General features: G+C 35.6%; 1 protein-coding gene across 1 annotated transcript in view; it reads left to right on the top strand.

The window, feature by feature from the left end:
- LOC115444791 (gonadotropin-releasing hormone II receptor) overlaps positions 1 to 24192 on the top strand; it is a 76468-nt gene extending 52276 nt beyond the window's left edge. Inside the window, exons 4-8 of the mRNA XM_030170703.2 lie at positions 13054 to 13258; positions 16031 to 16187; positions 17938 to 18128; positions 22245 to 22315; positions 24076 to 24192. Coding sequence (XP_030026563.2) covers positions 13054 to 13258; positions 16031 to 16187; positions 17938 to 18128; positions 22245 to 22315; positions 24076 to 24192 — 741 coding nt within the window. The remainder of the gene's footprint in view (positions 1 to 13053; positions 13259 to 16030; positions 16188 to 17937; positions 18129 to 22244; positions 22316 to 24075) is intronic.
- Positions 24193 to 26388: the final 2196 nt, after the last annotated feature.

The raw sequence follows: 26388 nt of genomic DNA, 5'->3' as shown, positions 1-26388 counted from the left end.
AAATTTATTTAAATTTGTTTGAGTTTGGCAAAAATTGTTTTGGTAAATATTTAAAACATTTTTAACTATGTTTTTCAATTTTTCATCTTTTATTTATAACATAAGTATTTAAAAATGTTTTGAAAATGTCCCAAAAGAATATTATTGAGTTAAGTGAGTATCCTGTAAAATAAAAACTTTTTGATTTACGATACGCGTCAAAATCGCTGGAATACAATAAGAGAGATCTCACAAGAACCTAGTTAGAAATGGAACGGACTGCCGAGACGGAGATCCACGGGTATAAGACCCAAGGCCCTAACTTTTCAACAATTCCGTGTGGATAATTATTTATCAATTACCATTCGCTTTAACAGTAAAAAAATTTTTGAGGAAACCTACATACCTAAGAATTTTCGATAATTTTTTTAAAGATGCAGCCATAGTCTTGGGTCTACGGAAATCCACCATCGGGTCTTGCCCTGACTCACCCACACTGAATAATTCTCATAAGTATTTCGCTTTAGGTTTTGGTGTGGGCGTAGCAACTTAAGTTCATGGTACTGGTCCACATTACACACTCCTGAATCCGCCCACGTGCAAAAACATCTCATAATGCAAAGTTCGTGATGAAATTTTTTTTTTTCAGAAAATATTTTAATAATGTGAAGTGTATAATATATGTATTTTGTATATACCTAAGTAGTTGTAACCAGCATGGAACAGGTCAGTATTATAGAGTCTAAAACAAAGCACCGTCTAACGAATACGCCGCCACATCAATCTTATCTTTACATCATACATAAAGTGAATATGAAAGAAGGCATTTCTAAGAACGTCTGCCAACTACCAAGATCATAATGTTTATAAAGTTAATTTTAACCGACTTCAAAAAGGAGGAGGTTATCAATTCGACGTGAATTTTTTTGTTTGTTGCCTCAGAACTCGCTCATTTATGAACCGATTTCAAAAATCTAGCAATTTTAATTAGGCACCGACTGCAAAATTGGTATCCAATATATACCTGTTATGTGAAATTATTTTTTGGTTTCGAGTTTTTTAAGGCGATTTAATTTTTGTTAAAATTATTTTTATTAAATTATCTTTTAAAGGTTTTGTTTTATTAGTGTATGGAGTAAAATTATAATATTCAACCAAAATATACTTTATTTTAAAGTGCAGAGGTCTATCCGATAAATACTTCACTGAATAGAAATTCGTCCCATAAATTGGACATGTAGGAGTAGGTCTGCCTTCAGAACTACTACGACACTCTTCAATTAAACAGCGCAGATTGAACCAGAAGATGATTTATTGATTGTTGCTCGGGGTACCCCTAAAGCTATTGACACATGCACATTGCTGGTGGTAGGATATCTTTTATATCGCCCGGATAGGGACCACTGTACACAAGGTGTTAAAACCCGCCCCATAGTGACCCATGTAAGTGTGTGGCGTTTCGGGATCAGCCTGTGAATATCCGGTTCCAACAGGCTGGCGATAATTGTGTCGACTGACGAGGGGTAATCATCTCTCGTCAGTCGACACTCTATGGAATCCCACTCTACTTACCATCAGGTACGTAGAGGTCACTTTGCCGTGCCCGGATTAAAAAAATAACATTCGATATAGCAGGCAGCGCACAGCGACTAGAGTCGTTTGCTGTATTTACTTCCACCACAATCCCCTGACACAGCATTCATAGTTACATTATCTCTACAGGCACAATAAGGTGAAAATACAAGAATTATTTCCAGGGGTGTCCTCTGACCCTAGGTGACGAAGACTTCTAGGTGCCAGCAACGCTCTTACGTCTTTAGGGTAGAGCTAGCAGGTTTGTTACCCAGAACGCCAGGTCCTAGGGAAGGCGCCAAAAACTGCGGGGGCACCACGGGCATACATTTAGGGCCTAAACACGTCATCAGAAAAAAGGGTCTAAAAAAATTCAAAGGCTACAAAGAGGCGCCATAAGCATACAGGCATATACACTCTGTAGCGAAAAGGTCTTCAGAAAAAGAGATGCTAAAAAAAGCTCAGGAGCAAAAAGGTCGCCAGAAAAAGAGATAAAAAAATACCTGCCTCCGAGAGCTGGTTTAACAAAGGCATATCCCGATTATTTCATTACAATTGATAACTTCTAGTGCTATAATAGCTGATGAATAGACAGGTACAACTAGTAATAAGTGCTGTAGTGTTCTGGTTTAAAGAAAGAAAGAAAGAATAATTTATTGTCGCAGTACACGTGATATATAAAAACACAAAGTACTTGTGACATATTCTCCCAACCGCGATAAGCCAATTGCGACGCAGCGTTTTGTAATTAAAAGTTGTCAGCAGTGTTGCTTCTGTTTTTATTAAAGTCGGGAAGATTCTCCTCAGACAGTGGAAAAACCTGATATTACTTTCCGTTTCCCCGTATTGCTTTCGACATTTCTAAATGACTTAAAGCTTTCATCCTATTACATTCGTAAGTGAATCTCCATTTTTGTGCCATTTTGCGCTGACAACCCTCCTTTATCATGTCACTTTACGGCCTAAATATAACAAAATAATAACAACTCGGTAGTCGTATTATGTAAATTATTCAGAGCAAGAGTGAGTCTGTTCGTGTAATTTAAAGTAAGACTATATAAAATACTGCATTTTGCTCGCGGCTTCACTCGCGAAAATGTACTGGTCCCGTTATAGATTTTCCTGGAATAGAACGTAGCCTATGTCCTTCCCAGGGCCCTAAACTCTGTCCATAGCATATTTCATAGATATCCCTCGGGTAATTTTTGAGTTTATTGCGATCAGACAGGCAGATATGTGGCGAGAGAATTTGTTTTATAATATTTTTAGAACTTTTTAAGAGGAACAATTCTATCATACATATTTGTGGCGTAACTTTTACCGTTTACACAGCGCACGCAACGGCAGCTCTCAAAAGGAATACATTTTCCCGTTTTTGCAACATTTTGCTCCTCGATAAATGGGCTATCCAACAGTAAATATTTTTTCAATGCGAACCTACTAATTCCTGAGATTAGCACGTTCAAACATACTCTTCAGCTTTATATAATAGTATAGATATAATTTATTGTATATATATTTTTAAATTTTATAACTTTTAAAACAAAACAATGTTTGTATAGAAGGACTTCCCGTACAAAAAAAAATAAAAATTTTAAAACTCGTTACCGCTGCTGAGTTCGGTTAATGTTTTTAAGGTTAGTGGTGGTAAATGGAGTGGGTTTAATAGAGTGTCGACTGACGAGTGATGATTGCTCCTCGACAGCCGACACAATTATGCCGGCCTGTTGGAACCGGATATACACAGTCTGAAACCGGAACGCGACACACGTAGGCTGCTATAGCGGGTTTCAACACCTAGTGCACGGTGGTCGTTATCCAGTTCTATATCCTACCACCAGAACTAAAATTGGGATTATATTGTAGAAGCAGTAAAACTACGTTATAGCTAGGTTTCCCTGCAGCTGAAATTGATTAGCTCAACCGAAGTATTTCCACTCTCAGAGAATGTTTAAATGCAAGGGATTTAGCAGGTGGGGCCAAGATGATTTCGCTATGTCTCCAAGACACCCCCAAATTTGAGATTTTATACATTAAAAACAACTTTTAATGTTTTTATGTAAGCAAATCTTAATTCCCGAAGGAACATAAAAATACTTTTTATAAAACGTTACAAAAATTAATGAGGCGAAATTTCCACACGTGAACGAAGCAGGCTTTTAATTTAGTAAGGTAAACATACCCATTTTTCGGTCTTCGTCAATATATTAAGACATTTTAACAATAATACAATTGTCAATATTCAATACATATAGAAGAAGTATTAAATTTAAAAAATATAAAGCAACCATGACCTATTTGGGAGTGAAGTGATCCCAGCACGACCATCGAATATCCACTGATTGAAAAGAGCAACACCAGAGTTTCTTGCCTCTCCTTCTCTGGTGAGAACTGTTTTCCGAACTGGTGGTAGAGTTAATACTGACGGAATCTAAATAATGTACAACATTTTACAGATTCAAATAAATCATTTCATTTCCATACTAATTATATAAATACGGAAGTAACTCAGTCTGTCTTTTCGTTCCGCCCCCCGGCTAAACTAACACTAAAACTGTTTTATCAAATTTGGTACGGAACAAGCTTCGACGAGAAGTAAGGACATAGAGCTACCTTTTTTAACATTTGTCACAATCGAATTTCTTACAGCCGAAAAGCAAAAGCTTGTAGCATACACGGCTGGTGTATTTATGTTTACCTTATTCCTAACAGTATAGTAAAAAAGGAGCTAATATACAAATGAGACTGCCAACATTTGGGTCCTTTCCCTTAAGTCAAATATTTAGAAAACCGACCCCCGGAAATACCCGGACCTTCGGGTTACAAAATTCACACCAAGGTCGGAAATGAGAATTCTTTACGAATAACAACTTCTATAGCGAAAGAATTATGGACAATTTTTTTTTTTATATTACTTAATATTTTTTCTTTTTATGCCTAAAAAATATATAGGGTCATTTTAACATTGCATTAATAAATAAAACTACATAGTCGTCTTTACGTCTGCTAACATTGTGCGAAAAATCATCTATAAATAAGGAATACTTTAAAAAATCGCGGTTGTACTTTCTGATTATTTCATAATTTTGTAGTTTACTCCGCATATGGCGTATGCGTCAATGTATTCTGACTGAAAATGTGATGCTGCCGCTAAAACGAATTCACTTATAGTCAGCGATATATCCACATAGTAGTATTGATATTGGGGTGTATAAAGATAAAATTAATTTTGATTAATATTTACTTTAATCGAGACTTTCACTTTTTTTACTTTACATATATGGTTCGAATATTTGATTGTAGTGTTATTTTAAAGGAGATAAGTATGTAGTGTCATTAAGTAACGCAGTGTCAAAATTACCTTGTATTTCATTTTACCCTTAGCCTATGTTGCCAAACTTTTTATTGTTTTTTATTAACGTCAACCATTTTTACAATTATACCGCTTTTAATTATTTTTTTTAGCTGTTGAGAGTTCAATCTGCGCAGAATGAGCTCATAATGTATTTAACTCTGGTTGCCGATCTTTTGAGTTCCATAAAGTATGTTTCCATGTTTTATGACGATACTTAACATTCATTAAATTACGAAGTATTACGGCGCAAGACGACGTTTCTTCAATGTGAATTGAGCCTTATCTTAATGTACGAGAAAATGAGCGTGAAAAGGCTTGAGTGAAAGTAAGTAGAAAGGCATTTTGACTACGCACCCTATAGATGTTTCTCACAGCATGCGTGTAAATCTTTCTCGGGATAGAATTTCCAATGTGATATTTTTCAGCATAAAACGTAAACTTAGACAACATCTATTTCTGTACCAAGTTTCGTCCAAATCAGTTTAGTGGTTTCTATGTCTACTAGCAAAAATAGAAACATCAACTTTTCGTGTCTATTATATTAATAAAGTAAGGTAATAAATAATTTGCGCACAACATAATTTTTACGTTAATAATATTCCCTTACTTTCACTCAAGCCCTTTCATTAATTTTCTCGTACATTAAGGAAAGGTTCAATTCACATTGCAGAAAAGTCGACCCGCGACATAACATTTTGTAACTTAATGAATGGTAAGTATATTTATTGAATAAGGTAACGTATTTTATAAAATCCAAAAGACCGGCTGCCAGAGTTTAACACACTGTGAGCTCATTCTGCGTAGATCGGACCATCAATAGCTACAAAAAAAAATTTTAATGTAGGTAGATATTGTAACTTTCACTTGCGGACAAAACATCAGTCCGCCCCGTGACCATAAAGTCTGCAGTCTTCGAAACGTCGGAAGGAAAAATAATATTATGTATAACCGCGATAAAATCCGTAAGTTATATTTCATTTATTTATTTATTAACACTTTGTACACATGGGATACAGGAGGACTTAATGCCATGGGCATTCTCTCCCAGTCAACCTTGGGGTGGTGTAGAAAGGACTTTACTTTTACGAAAAGCAAAAAACAGACGACCTAGCGACTGAAGGACTTCATTCGGGCGTCACAAGACGCGTCTAAACATAATATTATGAAGGCGATAATATATGGAATTATATTCTGAAAGATAACGTATTTGTTAGAATGTATCACAAAATCCGTCCAATAGATTAGCATGAAATCTAGCACCCAGAGATGTTTTATGGAATAAATATATGTCCCGTTTCTCCGTCTCTGTGCCATGTGAAGAGAACCTTTTTATAACGAATCGTTTCTTTTTTAATTTAGAAACCCCGCTTTAGCCGTATTTCATGTTTGTTTTTTACCAGTTTTCCTTATCCAACCATTTTTATACGTGTCACTGACAGAATTTTAAAGTGGCGGCCATTTTTGTAGTAATGTCGGTTTCTGTGTAGTTAAAATGTATGTTCATTTGCGTAAACGTTAACATTTCTTCCTACGAGCAAAGCGATGTCTGTGTACAATTTATTTTATTTAGTCACAGCTCTCCAGTCTCCGTCAAGGTACGTTGACTTTTTGTATTTGAGTATTCTTGAGTTTAGTTAAAACCTTTACTGGGATATTAGTCCCACTGTACAGTCTAATGAAATTAATATAGCTTGGACTTAAATCCTGGACTTGGTGTATTTGTGTGCAAAATATAATCCAAAATAGTTCAGTAATTTTTTGTTATTGCTTTAAATGACGAATCGAGCTTGCCGTTCGCCTTATTGTAATCAATACGACCGCCTATAAGCAAAAGAAATACCATTCAACACCTTGAATTACAGAGTATTGTTTGGTATTCCACTGTGCTCGCCATTCTGAGACATGAGATGTTAAGTCTTATTATTTCCAGTAGTTACACTGGCTACAATATTTACTTGCGTAATATGACTATGAGTTTACTTCTGACAATCACACAAACTTATTACCAGAAGCGGCCTTTGAAGTGGCGAACTGGGCAACCACCCGGGGCCTAGCGCTTACAGAGGCCTCGCGCGGTACCTCGCAGGACGTATTTTTACGTTCTTACCGACGAAACTGTTAAAACAAGAGAACGTTTTTTTACTGTGCCCGGGGCCTCGCGTCTGTTTCTTTTGCTTTCGTCTGGGGTCTCGCGTTGTTTAGGGCCGCCATTGCTTATTACATCTTAATAAATAATAATATCAGCCCTGTATTATATACTTGCCCACTGCTGAGCACGGGCCTCCTCTACTACTGAGAGGGGATTAGGCCTTAGTCCACCACGCTGGCCTAGTGCGGATTGGTAGACTTCACACACCTTCGAAATTCCTACAGAGGAACTTCTCAGATGTGCAGGTTTCCTCACGATGTTTTCCTTCACCATTAAAGCGAACGATAAATTCACAAAGAATACACACATGATTTTTTAAAAAAGTCAGATGTGTGTGCCCTTGGGATTTGAACTTGCGGACATTCATCTCGGCAGACAGTTCCACACCCAACTAGGCTATCGTCGCTTAATCTTTGCCATTTATAATATTATCTCATTTACTTACGGGAGTTGCGCTATAATAATTGAACCTACATCGACATTTATTTAACCGTATTTAGGTTACAAATTAACGGAGAGGCACAAATGTTTCTATATAAGCACGCAGCACTGATATAGTACGTAATCCGGATGCACTTTGAAGCTTTGTTTGTTTGTTGACCTGATCTCTTTGTACTATGAAAACAGATACGTCGATATGGAATTTGAATGCGGTTTTAGGCAAACGTTTTTTAGGTTTTTAGTTTGAAATTCTGGATGAAATGGAATTTTAAACGCACGTTTATATAACAAGAAATATGAAATTGAACATATTTTTTACGAATATACATTTGAAGTAAAATATATATTTTTTTATTCTTTGCGTTTTTTTTTATTGCTTTGAATGACGAGACGAGCTTGCTCTTCGCCTGATGGTAAACGATACAACCGCCTATAAACAGTAGAAAAACCTAGAATTACAAAGTATTGTTTGGTATTCCACTGCGCTCGCCATCCTGAGACATGAGGTGTTAAGTCTTATTATGTCCAGTAGTTACATTGGCTACAATATCGTTTAAACTGGAACACAACAGTGACTACACACTGTTGCCTGGCGGCATAAATAGACATTGCGGTGGTTCTTACCCAAGCGGACTCTCACATATGACAGACCTACCACCAGTAACAATCTGCTTAAACCAATAATTATTTTCTTAAACTGATCCCTATTCATAAAAACAATAATTCGTGTTACATATTTTTTAACTAAAAATCGACTACATTCTTCCATATACATAGATTACGTGAAAGCTAAGGATTTTTTTTTGTATTTAAAATAAATGCTTAAATCATTTTTATCCCATAAAAATCTATGCAATCTGATACAAACCGCGCACTAAAATAATCTCTTTTGAAATGCGCTTGAAACTTTGAAAGTTGCTTTCAGTGGAAGCTTGTATAAACTAGTCTTGATTTCTGCAAGACAAAGTATTTGTTTCATTAAAATCCAGGAATCCATTCCGATCCGAATCCCTGGAATAATAAACCGCAAATAGCGAAATACGCTGGAGTTTTCGATTTTCCGCCGGCTTACGCAGCAAATTTTGCGATGGCGCGCCGACCCGTGCAGTATTGGGAATTGGATGTTATTGTTAATTATTAAGCAAACGAGTAGAGTATAATAGATTAGTCTATCAGTGGCGAAAGGTTAAATAGATACTAATATGCATATATGCGGTTTGCATATCGTTCTAATGATATTTAGATTCTACATTAATGCTGCGTGAAGGGAAGTCGATAGGAAGCCAGTTATATGGACCCTTCGCCATTCTAGTGCACGTGTCTTAGCAGTTTGAAAAGAAATATTTGAAATCGGAAAAGCTTGCATTCTTAGTTTTTGTAACACAATTTGTTTAGAATAGTTTCAGTTGACATGTTAATGTCAGATATCACCCGTACTCAACCAAGGTTTGTGCGGTGTTTCCCTCAGGATGTTATCGTATATAATTATTATATAACGTTAAATTATAAATCTAAAAATGATGAAATCGTTTTTTAATCTCTCGGGCCCTGGAATATAACTTTATATAAGCCAACGCTCGACTTTTCATTTATATAAAAAATAAACCTTTTCTTAAATAAATTATGTTAATTAAATGGCTTCCCATTGAGACACATAATATTAACATTCGATTCATAGGCGTTGTCTACATAGAATCTTTATGATGTTTGTTCGTTTAGTCGTTTGAATGTATGGAATACATGCTCAATATATTAGGTAATGAAAGAGAGTAAATTATGGAAAAATATTTAGGTAATTTCATACCGAAAAGTTGATAATCATGTTTTTATAACGGTCAGGAATATACGTGGGTGAAGCCACGAACCAAACTTTGTAAAGTTTGGCAAATTTTGTTACCGAGTTCGTTAACAGAAACAATTATTTCATAAATATAAAACCTCCACAAATATATATCTCTAAATATATTATATCCAATCCAAGAGCCCAATTTAAACTGAATCGATTGAAAATTAATTTCAATTTATCTTAAAAAGGGTGATGAGGGAATTGGAATTAATCCAATTCAAACACCGGGTCAGTAATAGTGAATTAAATCGAAGCACCTGGGATTGATTTATTGGAAAAAATATTACTTTAGAACATCCTTTACGTAACACAGTGGACTGGGAGCCGGATATGAAAAAGCCACGTGTTTGATTCCCACAATGTTGTGTTATTTGATTTGAAGTTTGATCAAAGTCTCTGTTGCAGTTGAATGACTTGATGAACTAAGTTATTTCCATCATCCATAGTAAAAAAAACTGTTTTTCATTTTAATACTCCCAATCCATTCTGAATTATAATTGCATAAACAGCTTTAGTGGTAACGAATAGAGAAATGGCGCGGAACCAAGTTATCCAAATTGCAACTGACTCATTTAATGCTTAGTAATTTCTTAATTATCATAGACTTCCATCATCTCTTCACACAATAAAAGAATCATGAGTTCATCGTCAGAGTTGCAAAAAGCTGACAATATGTGGGAAAAGGGGCTTCTCTCCGTACTCAAAATAGTAAGTTTTTGATTCGAAAATTGAAAGTGTACCTAAGTGATAGAATTTTATAACTAATAGTTCCTTAATTGACCTACGGGGAGCCGACTAATTTCATTCTTACCTACCACTTCGGCAGCAAAGGCGTAGCTTATTTATCTAGGGCGTAATTTTTGTTCCTGACAAGGAAATCGAATTAGGGACCTCTCCCTTTCGCCGGGCCACGAACAAATAAAAAGCCAGTCACGGGTTAAATTGTGAAATGAATTGATGTTGAAATTAACCGCCCCTGCTATTGAAATTTTCGGAGTATCCAAACGACAAAGGAAATTGGTTTATTCAAAAAGTATTTTATATGGAAGTCTTTTTTCGTCTTAATAAGAATTTCACGTTATAAATTTTTATGAAGTAGAGATTTATTAAGCCCGTCTAAGCGAAAATTGTGTTTATAGTCATCCATGTGTCTGGTATTTAATCAATAATTTATTACATAATAATATTATCTTATAATCTATACTTACTATTATATAAAGCTGAAGAGTTTGTTTTTGAACGCCCTAATCTGTGGAACTACTGGTTCGAATTGAAAAATATTTTAGTGTTAAGTAGCCCATTTATTGAAGAAGGCCAAATAGGAGCGGAGCATTAATATATGATATGCTAAACTTAAAAGCTAGTAATAGTAAAAGGCCAGGTGTATGCCGTGCGGCATCGACAAAGCGGTTACTATCTCCCCATGGGTTTTATACGCCTACCTTCTGTTGTGCAAATAAAAAAACACATACGTTTGAATTACTCTCAAACAATTTAGTTGCTAGGGTTTCAAAAAGTTATTTAACTTCTTGAATCATAAATCGATGCCGGCAATATTCAATTTAAGATGAAACCGACTTGACTTAAATCCGCAATTACAACAATCTAAAAGTTTGTTCTTAAGCTCTGACAGTAGGCCGGATGCCTGTTTAATCTCTTGAACTAATTTAAAGTTAACTGAATAATATAGTTTAATCATCAATGACTAAAATGGGTAAACTGTTGTCAGAGACTCAATGAGTGAGTTGGGTACTGGATCAATGAAAAGGTTTAAACAATAGCAAGGATTATGTTTTAATTTCTTAATGACGTCACTGATTTGCTATTTTTATACAATTGAAGGTCGTGACGCTAAGCACTCACCCGATGGAAATCAAAATAGTACCTATAGAATTATTATAAATCATTATCATCTAATGGAAACCAAAACGGTACCGGAACTTAGAATTATTACAAAACACTGCATCGTTTCGGTGATGTAGTTGTATTATGGTATTTATTTATTTATTTATTATAATTCAATGAAAGTTTACAGCACTTAGCCAAAACACTTACATCTAACAATATAATCTAACTCTAAATCTAACAATATTAAGACAGCAATAACAATAAAATAAAATTCAAACTAATAACAAAATAACTAAAATTATTTCCAACACTTAACTTACTAAGGAACATTTTAAAGCGTTTCTAAAAATAACTTAATACTATTGTAAACATGACAAGGTTTGTTATAAAATTGACCAGATCTGTGTGATGAGCGTGCACGGCATTGAGAAGTATGACTGCAGAGCTGAGGTCTCAGGTTCGATTTGCGGGTCAGGCAAAATGATACTGGGTTTTTCTACTCAGTATCAACCCGGATTCTGAATTTTGTGCCCCATATGGGTAGGCTCGCCCCCTATCAGGTCATAGGGCGGAATATATAACGCCACTGCTTACACCTTCTGGAATAAAAGGCGTGAGTGTGTGTGTGCTCTGCACTTGCTCCCCTACTACGTCTTCAGTGTCCTACGGTAAAGTACCTTAACGTTATGATATTACAGTAAAAAATTAAATGGATGTAGGTACAAAAACTAGGCTGCTAAATCGGAATGCTTAAACGTGCTGGACATCATTGAATGAGAATTAGTACCAGGCAGTGAAGGGTGGATTGTAGAGTTGATAAAGGACCTCTTGTGCTATACATGCTATCAAATTTGACTCGTCGCTTGTAAACGTCGACGAGGAATCGCATTCGAAGCAATAACGTATCGATCGAATGGTAAATCAATATGCAAAAAAAATGAAAACGAGTGGAATGAGGTCAGTATAACTACTGGACATAATAAAACATCTAATGTCTCAAGATAGCCAGCGCAGTGGAATACCAAACCAACAATTTGTAATTCAAGGTGTTGGCTGTTTCTACTATTTATGGGCGGTTGTATCGTTTACCATCAAGCAAGCGGCAAGCTCGTCTTGTCATACCAAACAATACAGAACATACAAGTAAAATAAAATGGGTAATCATCTCTCGTCAGTCAACATTCTATTGGATCGTAGTCCACTTAACATCAGGTGCAGTGGGGTTACTGCCCTGCACGTATAAAAAATAGCCATCTACAAGTTCTTGCAAAATATATTGTTGCGAGAAATAGCTTAGGCTTAGAGTAATATATAATAGAGTTATAAAATACATAATATCCTAACACAATAAAATAACCCAGTACCGAATTTTCAGTACGACATCTGTGCACCCTGGGGATATTCTCGTTATTATTAGTTAAAGTATATTGTGTAATTAATGCAAATTTTACGATTCCTTTCTAACCGAATTTTGACCACGGCAGCTATCTCAATGGAGATTAACCAAGTACGCAGGAGATATTATGCACAAATGTGTACACTCTCTGTTCCTTCACTGCCATAGTTCGGTGAAATGGCATTATCCCCAGCAAAAGCAATTGAAAGACTATATCAATCAATTTTATATATTATCATCATCACATACAGTCACCACATAAAGTCCACTACTGAACAAAGGCCACCCCCAAAGATTTCCAGACGGACCAGTCGAAAGCGGCCTGCATCCAACGTGTTCCTACGACCTTTATCAATTCTGTCTACTTTGCAGGTGGACGTCCATATACATAGTGTTGCAGAAAGAGGGTATCCACAATAATCCTTACATGGAATTTTTATACTATCAATTTATTCCGTTGTCCACAGAGTGTAGTATTCCGTCTACAGCAACATCCTTACATCGTGGGCTTCGACCAGTGCGTCTCCTTCGACGCGTTCAGTTCCTACCGTCAGGAGGTGACGTATAACGTGTTCTGTCTCTGCGCGATGTACTTCGTGCCGCTGATCGTCATCACGGTCTGCTACCTGTGCATCTTCTGCGAGATACGGCGCAGCAGTAAGGAGTTGGATGGTGAGTTTCTGGAAGCTTCTATAGGCTTTACTTAATACAAATCCAGTTTCAGTAGAGGTCTTTTCCTGACAATAGGACAGGGTAATTTACAAGTTCACAAACATGGAAGACCCTTACTTATCGACGTAGGCTAAGACGCGATTGCAAATAAACAGTAGCCATTACCAAAAATATTGCACTGCAAGGATCCTGTCTCTCACTAAACAAAGATACTAGTTATTAACCATTGATTAGCAGTGGAGACGGGTTCACATAGACCGATTCCTATCGGCTTCCCTTAATGCAGTATTATTGTAGTATCTATTTATCACCAGAAAGATTTACAGACCTCATTTATGTATATTAGTATCTATACGTTGTATCGACTTTCCTTTTGGAAAATTTTACATTGCGCCACTGTTAACTAGACAGCATACACCCTATCGTACATACATTAAGAAAAAATAAATAATACTAAACATAGAAAAAAAAATCTGAGTGTAATTTTAGCATTAAATGAAATCAGTTTAAATAGCCGTTTGGAACTGCTAACGATCATTAAGTAAACTTTTCCGAAATCTCCGAACAAGTGATGTAGAAAAACCACTGAACCGTGTCAAAAACCGTATGCTATCGATCGTTTCCAAACAATTACTATAGAAAATCCAGCCAGCGAGGTGAAAGGTAAAGACATCAATTAACGGCCAGAGAAATCAATCAGTTCTCTCTAAGACAGTAACAAAGATAGTGCTATAACTCAATTTATCGGAGTGAGCCAAAAATAATGGTAAATTAAAAATAACTTGCCATTTTCACACTTGTTTATAGATGGCAGTGTCATTTATAAGTAATCTGCTTGCTTATTTCATTAATCAGTTGTGGAAAAATCTACTATTTATTTCAATACAAGATTTCATATAAGATATCTTACCGAACGAAAATGTGTTCCTGCTTTCCAAGTATTTTGCTATATCGCACACCACTTCTTTTCCGCTCCAAATAGCTCTTAAACGAGTTAGGGGAAGCCCTCAAGAGGAAAACATACATCGACGCGATGTGGTCTTCCATTAAACGAACAAACACTCTACGAGAAGCTGAGGACATTACATTCTAATTTGTAGTATATTGCCAGGCCGAAATAGTTTGTATTATACCGTCATTTTGACATTACATTACTAAATAAAAACACATACTTATCTTCTTGAAAATAACACTACAATAACTTACTCGAATTATAGATGTAAAAGAAAAGTGTAAGTTTCGAACAAAATAAATATCAATAAAATATAATTAAATCTTTCCTCGCCCTACTGCCACTACTACTACTTCAAGAAAATTCGCAGCGGTAACAATAAAATTTTAGTCAGAAATACACTCACGCACACGCCATATTCGCATTAAATTACAAAATGATAAAAAAAATAATCTAGGATTTTTAGTAAAAATATTCGTTACTCATGTATGATTTTTGGCATAATGTTAGCAGAGGTAAAGACGAATATGTGATTTCATTTATTAAAATGAACGTTAAAATGCAATGTTAAAATGAACGTGTATATGTGGCACTTAGACACGGTTCCTCCCACTTGAAAAAACTTTCGCGAAATAAGATTATCACTGTATATTTTCCGGTATATATATTGACCTACGCTAATTGAGGATAGGGTTCTTAATTTCATGCACAACACACATACGTCACGCCTTTATCCCCATAGGAATAGGCCGATCTATAACCAGGGCCTCCCACTTTTTGTGTGAACCGTCCTATAATGAGGTGGGGGCCTATTGGGCACAAATTCCAGAGTCCGGGTTGATACTGAACGGAAAACTCGATCATCACTTTGCCCGACCCGAAATTCGAACCTCAGAGCAGTATCATACCGCGCGCGCAATGCTACGCCACCTAAGTCAAGCAGCATCTTTACAAACCCTGGGTGGGTTAAGATATCTTCAAAGCAACTTTATATTTAAATCGAAACAGCTGGGGCAGTCGTGAAGAGATTGTATCCGTAACAAGATAATTTAACTTTCAACAACTAGAGACCATGTTATTACTTCGCTTTAAAACCATCAAAGAAAATGCAATCGGTTTTAAGTTTTAATTATTTTAAGTCTTGCAGTGTATAGATTAATAGCAGATGATTTTGAAATAAAGTCAATATTTGATGCTAGGGATTAAGTACTTCGTTAGAATAAAATTAGAATGTAAAACTCTCCAACTTGTGCTATTAAAAAACTTTTAATATTAAGCTTAGGGCCTGCCCTTCACCATGTCTGAGTAAATGCTTCTTGTCAAATATAATATATGATCAATAACAAAAGTCAAACTGCCAATTAAATGGTAAACACGAGTTCATTGAGCATTAACCGTCTTAAGTAGGTTAACTGCTGGATTACATTTACTTGAACACTGTGGACAGGCCCTTTTTCACTTATAGAAAGAAAGAAATACTACTAAGAAAGAAATGTAATGCTGTACTAATTTACCGACTGGTTGACAAAATATATATTTGAACGATCCAATATTTTTTAAATCTATAAATAATCATTTTTTCGTGGTTTAGTCGAAAGATTGCCTTATTTAATATCATCCGAGATGTCTTCTTATCACAGAGTTACAATATCAGCGAACGAGGAAATATCTTGGTAGATAACAGTCAAATTTTTGGGCCTTAAATAAAGAACTTCAAGTTGCATTTCTCTCCTTTAATACCATAGTTGACCCATTCATACTGAAATACCTTGGTGAAGCACAGCTTTACTAATTTAAACTAGCTATACTTTGCTGTTCAGAGAAATGCGTCCACCGCAACGGCACGGGTCACGTGCGCTTGCGCCGGTCGGACCAGCGCGTGTTAGAGCGCGCGCGGCGGCGCACCCTGCGCATGACCGTCACCATCGTTGCAGTGTTCGCGCTCTGCTGGCTGCCCTACGCCACTATGGCCATGTGGTAAGTGTATCTCCTCAACATACATAACAAGCATTATGGCTATAGCCAATAAGAGCCAGATTTTCATTTATCATAGTAAACTGATAGGACACGCACATTTTTTAATCTGTTACAATAAAATCACAAATATCAATATATGTTCCATTTATTTCTATTCAATGCGACATCAGTATGAGGAGGTTAAAATGAATTGCTCACATTGTTATACTAATTATATATGTATTTGTTCAATTATCACTGGGTGGCTTTAGCCATTGCGAAGATTTGAGCGGCACGTGCTTACGAGGCATTTTTACCAGATTGCCGAATGAGGACTGTGTTTTTTTTTGTGGCAATTGCAAGCGCGAAGCTACCGTTCACCACTCCGTAAGGCCTCCAATATCAACTATATAGATATTTGCGATTTGCGCTCCTGATGCAAACTTGCCCTATTAAACAACTACCAGTGGTGAAGGCTCCATATAAACCGATTCCTGCCGGCTTTCTTTATGTTGAATTTATATAATCTAATTATAATCCTTATAAGACTATACAGACTGCATGTATGTATATAAGTACCCATACGTTGTGTCGGATTCCGTTTTTGAAAATTCCACCCCTCGCCACTGCAAACTACGATGTTGATCCTAGTCAAACAATAAAACTATCTAAATATTCGGAACCGCTGTTGTATGTTTATTCAAACAAATGAATAATTTATAACAATGCTATAGAACACATATCCGCAATAAAATAAACTTTGTGAATGTTGTATTTGTTTGTTCACGTAATGTAGCTGTGTCGTAAAATTGTTAGTGTTTATGGATTGCATAAAACTAGTTCGTGGATCCTTTTACTATTTACATGAGGTATACCATCATTTTCAATAAAAAATCCCCATCGATTTTTATCAATCTATAAATAATGGTTTATACAGAACAAAGATTCTTAACAAGCTTACAAATGACATGATTGGTTTATTCTGAGAATCGGATTAAAGATTAAAATTGCCTTCGTTTATTGAAAACGGCTCTCAATATAAAAAGGCTTCAATGAATAAATAAAATACACTTTTATCCTCCAATATTCAATACTCACACCGACAACATATTTGATACTCACCTGTAATGTAAATTAGGTGCAGAATTATTAAAACTGGGTGTGTGTGCGCTTAACACTTCATCTCACGCTACGTCACGGGGCTTAAACAAATCATCTAAGCACAAATATTTATTCCAAACCGTAATATTCCTAAAGCCATTTTTGATGACTCATGATTGAGAACGTAGATTCGATATTAGACACGTATTCTTATGCCGGCCTGTTGAAACCAGATATTCAGACTGATATATTAAGCTTAGACCTTATAACTGTTCATATTAGTCCGAAGTCCTAAAACTTGTCGTGAAATAATCACTAAGGGCCTCGTATTAAACAGCCAATGTATCTAGCACTCATTTTATTACCATTTATTTGGAAGCATAGTGACTTTTTACTTTAATCCGGTTACACGTTAATGTGACGAATAGTATTTACTCAGAATTTGAGAAATAGGCCCTAAGTATCTAAAATAATCATTTCAAATCGGGAGAAATGATACAAGTATATAGGCGATATATTTTTAAATTAGTAATACTATTTTCTAGCTGACTGTACTTATAATATTACGCTGCACTTGTACTAAGTCATAAAATTTTAAGACCCATAAAATCTATTAATAACCCTGGCAACAATTTCTTTAAACCCGAATTTAACAGCTGTTCATTTCCAGGTACATGGTAGACCGAAATTCCGCTGTCCGCGTCGCCCCAGGAGTCCAGGACCTGTTGTTCGCGATGGCCGTCTCCAACTCCTGCATGAACCCGCTGGTCTACGGGTCGTACACTCTAGACCTTCGGGGAGTCATACGTAGGTTCATCAGGAAGACATGCTGCGGATCTTCAGATTCTTCTGATACTATAGGTAACTGACCCTAAAAAAACACATTCAACATTTCTTAATTCTACCTATCTAAAGCCATTAACATTATTTATTTAAGGAAAGGTTTATTTTTTTAATGTAAATGAAAAGTCGGGCGTTGGCTCATAAAGCTATATTCCAGGGCCCGAGAGACTTAAAAACTATGAATACAAAGGTTTCTGATTTTAAATGTTTCTCACCAGGCTGCCAAGACATAGGCACTGTAATGGCGAAGGGTCGATATAACCCATTTTACTCTTTATTGTACAAAACACACAAAAAAAAAACGATGCAAAGAAGAAAAGAGAGACAAAAGGCACATTTCCAAATGGCGGTCTTATCGCTCTAGGCAATGTCTTGCAGTCAACTATGGGATGAATATAAAAACGAGAAATAGAAGGAGAGGTTAGTGCAGTGGATTATATTATATTAATAAATAAAAACTCGCCACTACTGAAAGAATTAATCGGTAGACTAATAAGGGACCAAATAATAATAAATACTCATTATCATTTTAATTATATATAATAATTTAAATTAACTAACTACGCTCGTCAATGGCTACGATTAGTTAAATGCTAGTAATGTCAAGTTCGAATAACTAACAGCGAAGTGCTACGCCCAAGTACTACGCGGCTACTGACTTGCTACGAAAAATCTCGAAAATTCATATTAAGTAATAACCTACTCACCATTTCAATGACATAAATGTGATTCCTCCAGTTACAATTTTGTGTCACAAGATATAACAATGCGATTAAATTAATATCTTCATCAGAAATATGAATATTGTACTATTGTATTCGAAATGTATTGGAATTGCCGAAATTCAATATTAATGATTGACATGGTTGGCTATATTAAATTACTTTCAATCACTGACTCGTCAATAAAGTGGCCGAACCCAGAACAATAACTAAAGCAAGTTATTTTTCTGAATGACTGCGAACTACCCGTTTGTCTTGTAAACCTTAGTGGGAGTTTTCACTTCGATCCTAAAGACTACATTTAGGAATACTTGTGTTTTTTTAATATGAAACAACTCACTAAAGTTAATTTGAGTTCTAGAAGCATGAAGATTTGCACATAGGCTCCTTAAATTACATGTGCAAGTGCTTAATTTTTTTGGAAATTCATCCTCTAAGGGATTTAATTAAGGGTCAAACTTTTTATGTAACTTCGTCATTTTTGAAGGTAAATATTGATAAAGTAAGCTCATGGTTAGAAACAAAAAAAAAATTAAAATGCAAATATTTATTTGACACAAAGGATTTTGCTATACATAACAATATATAATTTACAATAACTGTTTACATTATATAAGACCCGTCTACAACGTGATCCCTAAACTAATCTACGCTTGTGTCAAAGAGTTTAATGTGTCACATTTTTGGAAATTCTTCTCTTAAATGTTTGAAATGAGGAATGAAAGTTAGTAGCATTAATACGGGCGGAACTCGAACAATGTTTACCTATATAAACAATCAAATTATGAGTCGTGCGATTAAGTTGAACAAAACTAGATTAATTATTCCCAAATTATTGTAAAATAATAAGAAAATAAAAAGAGGCGATAGCCTAGTTGGTTGTGGATCCGACTGCCGAGATGAATGTCCGCAGATTCAAATCCCAAGGGCACACACCTCCTGAGTTTTCTAAAAATTATGTGTGTATTCTTTGTGAATTATCGCTTGCTTTATCGGTGAAGGAAAACATCGTGAGGAAACCTGCATACCTGAGAAATTCTCTATTAGGAATTTTCGAGGGTGTGTGAAGTCTACCAATCCGCACTAGGTCAGCGTGGTAGACTTAAGGCCTAATCCCTCTCAGTAGTAGAGTAGGCCCGTGCCCAACAGTGAGACAGTATATATACAGGTTTGATATTATACTATATACATACATAACATCACGCATTTATCCCCGAAGGGGTATGCAGAGGCGCAACTAGGGCACCCACTTTTCGCCAAGTATGTTCCGTCACATGATGTGACAGGGGGCGAGCCTATCGCCATATCGGGCACAAATTCCAGACTCCATTATTACTATATTATTGGAAAATTAATAAAATAATATGAATAATATATTCCAAACGATTCTAGAATTATTTGGTAGGTTGCGTTACATCCAATAATTTATATTGGTACAATTTAATTAAATTTTATTTAGAAATGCCTATTTCGAAATTAACTCATGAATTCGTAAATCTGAATTAATTACATGAACATTCGTTAATAGCACGTAACGTTTCCCGATAGTGAATAATTGAAGCGTAACAAAATTAATGTGTTGCCATTTAAAAATCATTTACGGTTAATTGGTGAGTTTTCATTGTACTGATTTTCAGTTTTCATTAATGTTCACGCTTTTTGGTAAGGGGTGGATGAAGGTCTAACTAACGGCTACGGATCACTGAGCGGTTATCTTAGAGCTTAACCACGAATCCGCCGCCTGAGCGCCGCCGGTCACGATTTTGTGTCAACAGCGGTGAGTGAGGGAGACAGATATACGAATGAATAGAAAAAATAAGCAGTACGGACAGCGTTGCCGTGCCGTTTGCTACGCCGCTCGACGCTTAAAGATTTTAGGGATTTGGCCCCTGTGGTGTAATTATTATACAAATATTTATAAATAAAAAAAAAAAAACTTCAAATAATCTATACTAGATTTACGATCCGGTACTTGTTTAAAAATTGAAATGAAGACGACTACGTCGTAGACGCTGCACTGCATAGACTACGGCGTAGATGGGTTAATTGGAAATAGATTGAAATTCCAGTATACATCATATTAAATCTTCATCATAATCAGCCCGTTGCAGTCCACTGCTGGACATAGGCCTCTCCCAAGGTACGCCACAGAACCCGGTCTGCTTGCATAAATCTTGAGAAGCGTAAATTTTCTATCCGATTTACATATTCATCACAATTTAATTGGTTAGAATCCCACTTACAATATGTGCTTTACGTCATGTGAAAGAATTGATTTCTGTTGTAGCGGCGAAACGTCGATACAATCCGATTCTTACCGGCTTACCTTTTAGGTTCATTCGCGTTTGTCTTAGTTTTCGTTTTCCGGTTAAATTGGCCGCGATATGTAAACTAAGGCAGTTTTTTGCCACGGGTTACCTTTTAAACAATTTACACCCTTCACCACTGTTCTATTGTATAACGTTTAGACAGAAACTTTCCTACAAAATGGTCAATTTAGTTTAGTCCATATAACCCGATTCCTGTAATTTCCCCTTTATAAAGAATCTAATTATCATTAGAACGATTTGCAGACGGCATTTATACATATTAGTATGTATAAGCAGAATGGGGTTCCCTTTTGTAAATTTCACCTTTCACTACCGTTAGACATGATTTAGGTTTAAAATATAAACTTTTCAAATCTATTCAGTCTTTATAAACTTCACCAAATGTATTGTTACGTGTGTATTAAACAAAAAGTTCTACGATTATATAGAGCGGATATTGGGAAGATTGTCATACAAATATTTTGCGCTCATGGTCACTCAATCTACCGTAAAATAGCATCATGTAAAATACTTCATATTTTTTTCATATCATGATTTGCATGTTTTTAATGCGAATATTAGCATATTTTCTGTAAATATACTATTGTCCTATTATATCTAATATTTAAGGAGTGTCATCTTGTCATACAGACATTTCAAATACGACAGCGACTTATTAAATTTGTAATAAGATTTTGGAGCAAAAAATCGGCCCCGTTTTTCGGTATATAATTAAATATAGTTTAACGTCTTTGGTATTAAATGATTTTTTGTGTACTTTGCCATTACTATTCAGATTTCTGTCATAAACATAAATTATGCGTTATCGTCAACAAATATAATTGGTATGTACGTGTACTGAATGGATATATTTTCAATTTTTTCCGTCTGTCGTGTCGAACTATACCAACACAAAACCGCGGGTTGATAGAACATTGTGTTGTAGAGTGGCGCGGAGTAAGGACGTTGTGCGTATCAAACGAGCCGATTAATTATAGTATTTTACAAGATAATAGTAGCCATTAAATTACGTACTCTTGAAGCGTCGTTTTAAATTGTAAATATATTTTTTTTTCTTATTTAATAATAAATATTGTTCACAGGAAATTCTGGTTCAAGTACGTTGAAAAATAGAAATTTACACGCAGAGACACCGCTCACCACGCCTCTTAAGGTACGTCTAATTATTTAATATATTTATGATAATATTTAAAAAAACAGCCATTTGGACGATTTATCTAATATGTAAATTCGTGTTATATCACTAGACTTAAAATAATATTGCAAAATTTTTAAAAAATGGTTAAATGTGTCCTACCGAAACTTGATTCGTTTTTCACATCTATTTTACACATTACACCGTTTTTACTCTGCATAATGCGACCAATTGTTTGCACCTTCTAATTAAAACATAATATGCATCTACAGCGCTGTTGACTCAACATTGACGAGCTCTATGACAAGCCTTACTTTGTAATTAAAATTTAAAAGTCCTAGGTAATAAGACACTAGATATAAACTTAATTGCATAAAAATAGATCGAATCGTGCCTTTTAAAATTACACTTATTATAAAACATAGTTTTGTTATTCCTATAAAACATTTCTTAAATCTCGTGATTCTATTTTCAGAAATATAAGCTCTCACTGAAATAACATATCCGTGTTACCTTGAATGTGTAGGAGTCATATAATTGGAATCTTGTCTAAACATTATATGATATGAAATATGATAGAGATACAGCTATTTGCGTAAAAATATTTAGGGATAGCTTTAGCACTGCATGTTTTTAAAAAGTTTGGTTAGACGATGATTGATGTTTTAGCGCTGCAGCGAACTTTAGTTCTAACTCCAGATTTTAAACAAATAGTTTAACTGGACGTTCGTGTCTATCGGCAGAATATACGTCAATGATTTAATCTTTGAAACTTAAAGACCTTAATAAGCTGCTCTTAGGCATAATACTGATAAATAGATAATAGGTACGACGAAACCAGAATCTTGCTAATTAAAGCTACCCATTATGTCTTAACTCAGAAGTTACTTATATTATTTCAGATTTTAAGTTTATATGGACGTTCGTGTCTATGAGTAGAATATTCGTCAATGGTAATAAACAACAGTAAAAATTTATAATGAAAGGACATTAATCCTAAGGTCTTGGACAATTTGAAAACGTTTCCATAATATTCCCTTCCTACAGGTTTTTTCTTCGTTTGTTTTCGTCGTGTAACTTATCTCTTAATATGTAGTTTCCATGTATTGTGTGTTATTAGCTTTCAGAGACGAAGGGTACATATAATCCGATTACTGCCAGCTTCACTTTTGCAATATATAATAATAAAACAAATTTGATTATTAATAAGTAAATACAATTAGTATTAGTACCAAAATTTGTGTCGGCTTTCCTTTCGAATAATATCAGCCCCGCCACTGTTAGCTTTTAACATTGTAGAAAGGCAACTTGTTCAAGGTTTTAGGCCTTTAATGGTTACTATAGAGGCATAACAGCACTTATGGGTCGAGTATTCTGTCAATAGTTGTTTTAGTTCGGGCTTATTGGATCGGGCAGGAGGCTGTCGTGTGCTTCTATTACGTCGATTGCAATAGAAATTGGCTTTACATACTTCCAAAGACAGCCTATTCGATGTATAATATGGAACATTGTAAAAATACTACTTTCGTGCAATATCAAGATATAATACTATTAAACTCTATACAATTTTGATTGCATAAATTCTGTGCTCAACCAAATCTGTATCATTGTCGCAAAAACTTCGGTTTTACGCTCTATGTTTAAGTATTTCCATTCCAAGATGATGACATACACACAAACTACAGTATGGCACACCTACTTGTTCCACCTTTTGCTATAGAAATATTAAAGTTATCTTTGCTGAGCCACATTAAATGAATCGCCAATGCTCCCAGCAGGACAGCCGCGTGCGCACGCGGCTCGGCGTGCGGTTCGCGGAGACGTCGCTCACCGCCGCGCCCCCCCGCGCGCCCCGCGCCGCGCCCGCCGCCCGCACCCCGCGCGCGCCCGCCTGACACCCGCCCGCGCGCCTCCACTGCGCACAGCACGAGCGCTGCCGGGTCCTCCACGAGTACTACCGGGAACGCATGACGGTACACATCGATATAAACGTATAGATAACTCCAAGGCCGTTTCACAAACAAAATTGACACTATTACTATAATGGAAAAGGTGATGAAGTGAACTCAAAGATTTGTTAGCGCAACACGTGCAACGTGTTTAACAACGTTGGACAAAAACTGGAATGCCACAACGTATGTCACCATACTTTTTGCATATTGTTGCAACTTGCAGTGACACGATGCAAACAACTGGAATGTTTCAAACGCCCAATATATCTTCTGTACATATAAATGTAAACTTTGGACGAATTAAATGTCAAATTAGAGGAAATATGACGGCATATTACTATGCCAGGTATAAGGAATGACTGAGGAGCGTATGCTTCGGCGATTAGTGTATCGACTACAGGGGTTAAGAGTGCTACGTTCAAAGTAGGTTAGCTAATTTAGCCTAAACTAAAACTGGGATATGCAACAGTGGCGAAAGGTTCATATAATTCCCGCCAAATTTCCTTTATGTATTTAAGTATTATAAGAATGACATCAGCATTTATGCATATTAGTTAGTACCTTTATGTTGTAGCCGGTTCCCTATCGGTAACTTCACCTTTCGCCACTGATATATAAACTCTACTCGACTAAGTTTGAATCGAAAATATTTATTCATTCAAATATTCATTCAAAAATATTCATATTATAATCTTTTTTTATACGAAAATGAATCTTATTTAAAGTGAGACAAACAATTCATTAGTATGTTTTGATTCAAACTTAAACTAAAATCGATGTACTTTTTAGATTGCATCTTAGTGGTAAACTAATAATGAAATAAGGCAACTTGCTACTTTCTTATGTATATACCATTTCAATGTCAAAAACTGACGATTTTTAGTCCAATTCAGGTCAAAAGTTGATAAATTTTAATTTGTCCATTGATACGGAAATTGGCGATCTGATTTTGTTTTGTATCTACTATTATTACCCGACATTGGCAAAATTAACGAAAAATAAACGGTGGCAGCCAATTATGGCTGTATAATTCATACTAATAAAAGAAGAAGGTCGAAAGTTATTACTTTTAATAAATTTATTAAAATCTGTCCACTCGACATTGGCAAAATCAAATAAAATGTGGAGCCATTTTTAAAACAAGACTTGGTACGTCAGTTAGAAAATGTACTACTAAATAATAGCTGTATTATCTACGGCATTGTAATGGGTAACAACTAAACCCTATACCTTACTCTGAAGTGCTACCATGACTACTGACTAGCTCAGGGATGGCGGACCATTGGCACGCCTATGGCACGAGAAAAAATATTTCGTGGAAGCCTATAATATCCCAACTAAAAACTTTGTTGGACATAAAAAAAAGTCGCTTAAAACTGGTGGTAGGTCCCTCATATGTGAGAATCCGCCTTGGTAGGTACCATCGCAATGTTTATTTCTGCCGCCAAGCAGCAGTATGTAGTCACTGTTGTGTTCCGGTTTGAAGGACATTGTAGACAGTTTAATTACTGGACATAATAAGACGTAACACCTCATGTCTCAGGATGGCGAGCGCAGTGGAATACCAAACAATACTTTATAATTCAAGGTGTTGGATGGTGTTTCTACTGTTTATGGGCGGTCGTATCGCTTACCATCAGGCGAACAGCAAGCTCGTCTCGTCATTAAAAGAAAAAAAGGGGCCACTTGGATAGATAAGACCGGCCTTGCATGACACGTTACAGGCACTTTTTTTAATGGCACCTTTGCCAATAAACGTTCGCCATCCCTGGACTAATAAAAGATATTGTTATATAACATTTTGTTAAATAATTATAATTTAATTGTTACAGTCAGATACAATATTGCACTAAAATTGAAATGTATGTAAATTATAACGAGAAATATTAATTGTATACGAAGTTAAGGCTGAATTTGGAATCTATGTAAATTGCTGAGAGCCAAAATGGAATACAAATGAAAGAAAACGCGGGAAAGTCTTGTTTCAATTGTTATAGCTTGTATCACTTTACGATTTAGTTCATTTTCATTTTATTTTATTCATTTTCATTACGTAGATGAAATTCTACACAAGATTCCACTGAAAATCCTGTTTATAGGTGATTAGGTAGCAGTGAAAAACTATTGAATTCCATTCAA

Source organism: Manduca sexta, chromosome 8 (assembly GCF_014839805.1).
Source record: "Manduca sexta isolate Smith_Timp_Sample1 chromosome 8, JHU_Msex_v1.0, whole genome shotgun sequence".
Classification (NCBI taxonomy): Eukaryota; Metazoa; Arthropoda; class Insecta; order Lepidoptera; family Sphingidae; genus Manduca; species Manduca sexta.
The sequence above is the reverse complement of the archived record's forward strand: the minus strand, read 5'-3'. Positions and strand labels throughout refer to the sequence as shown.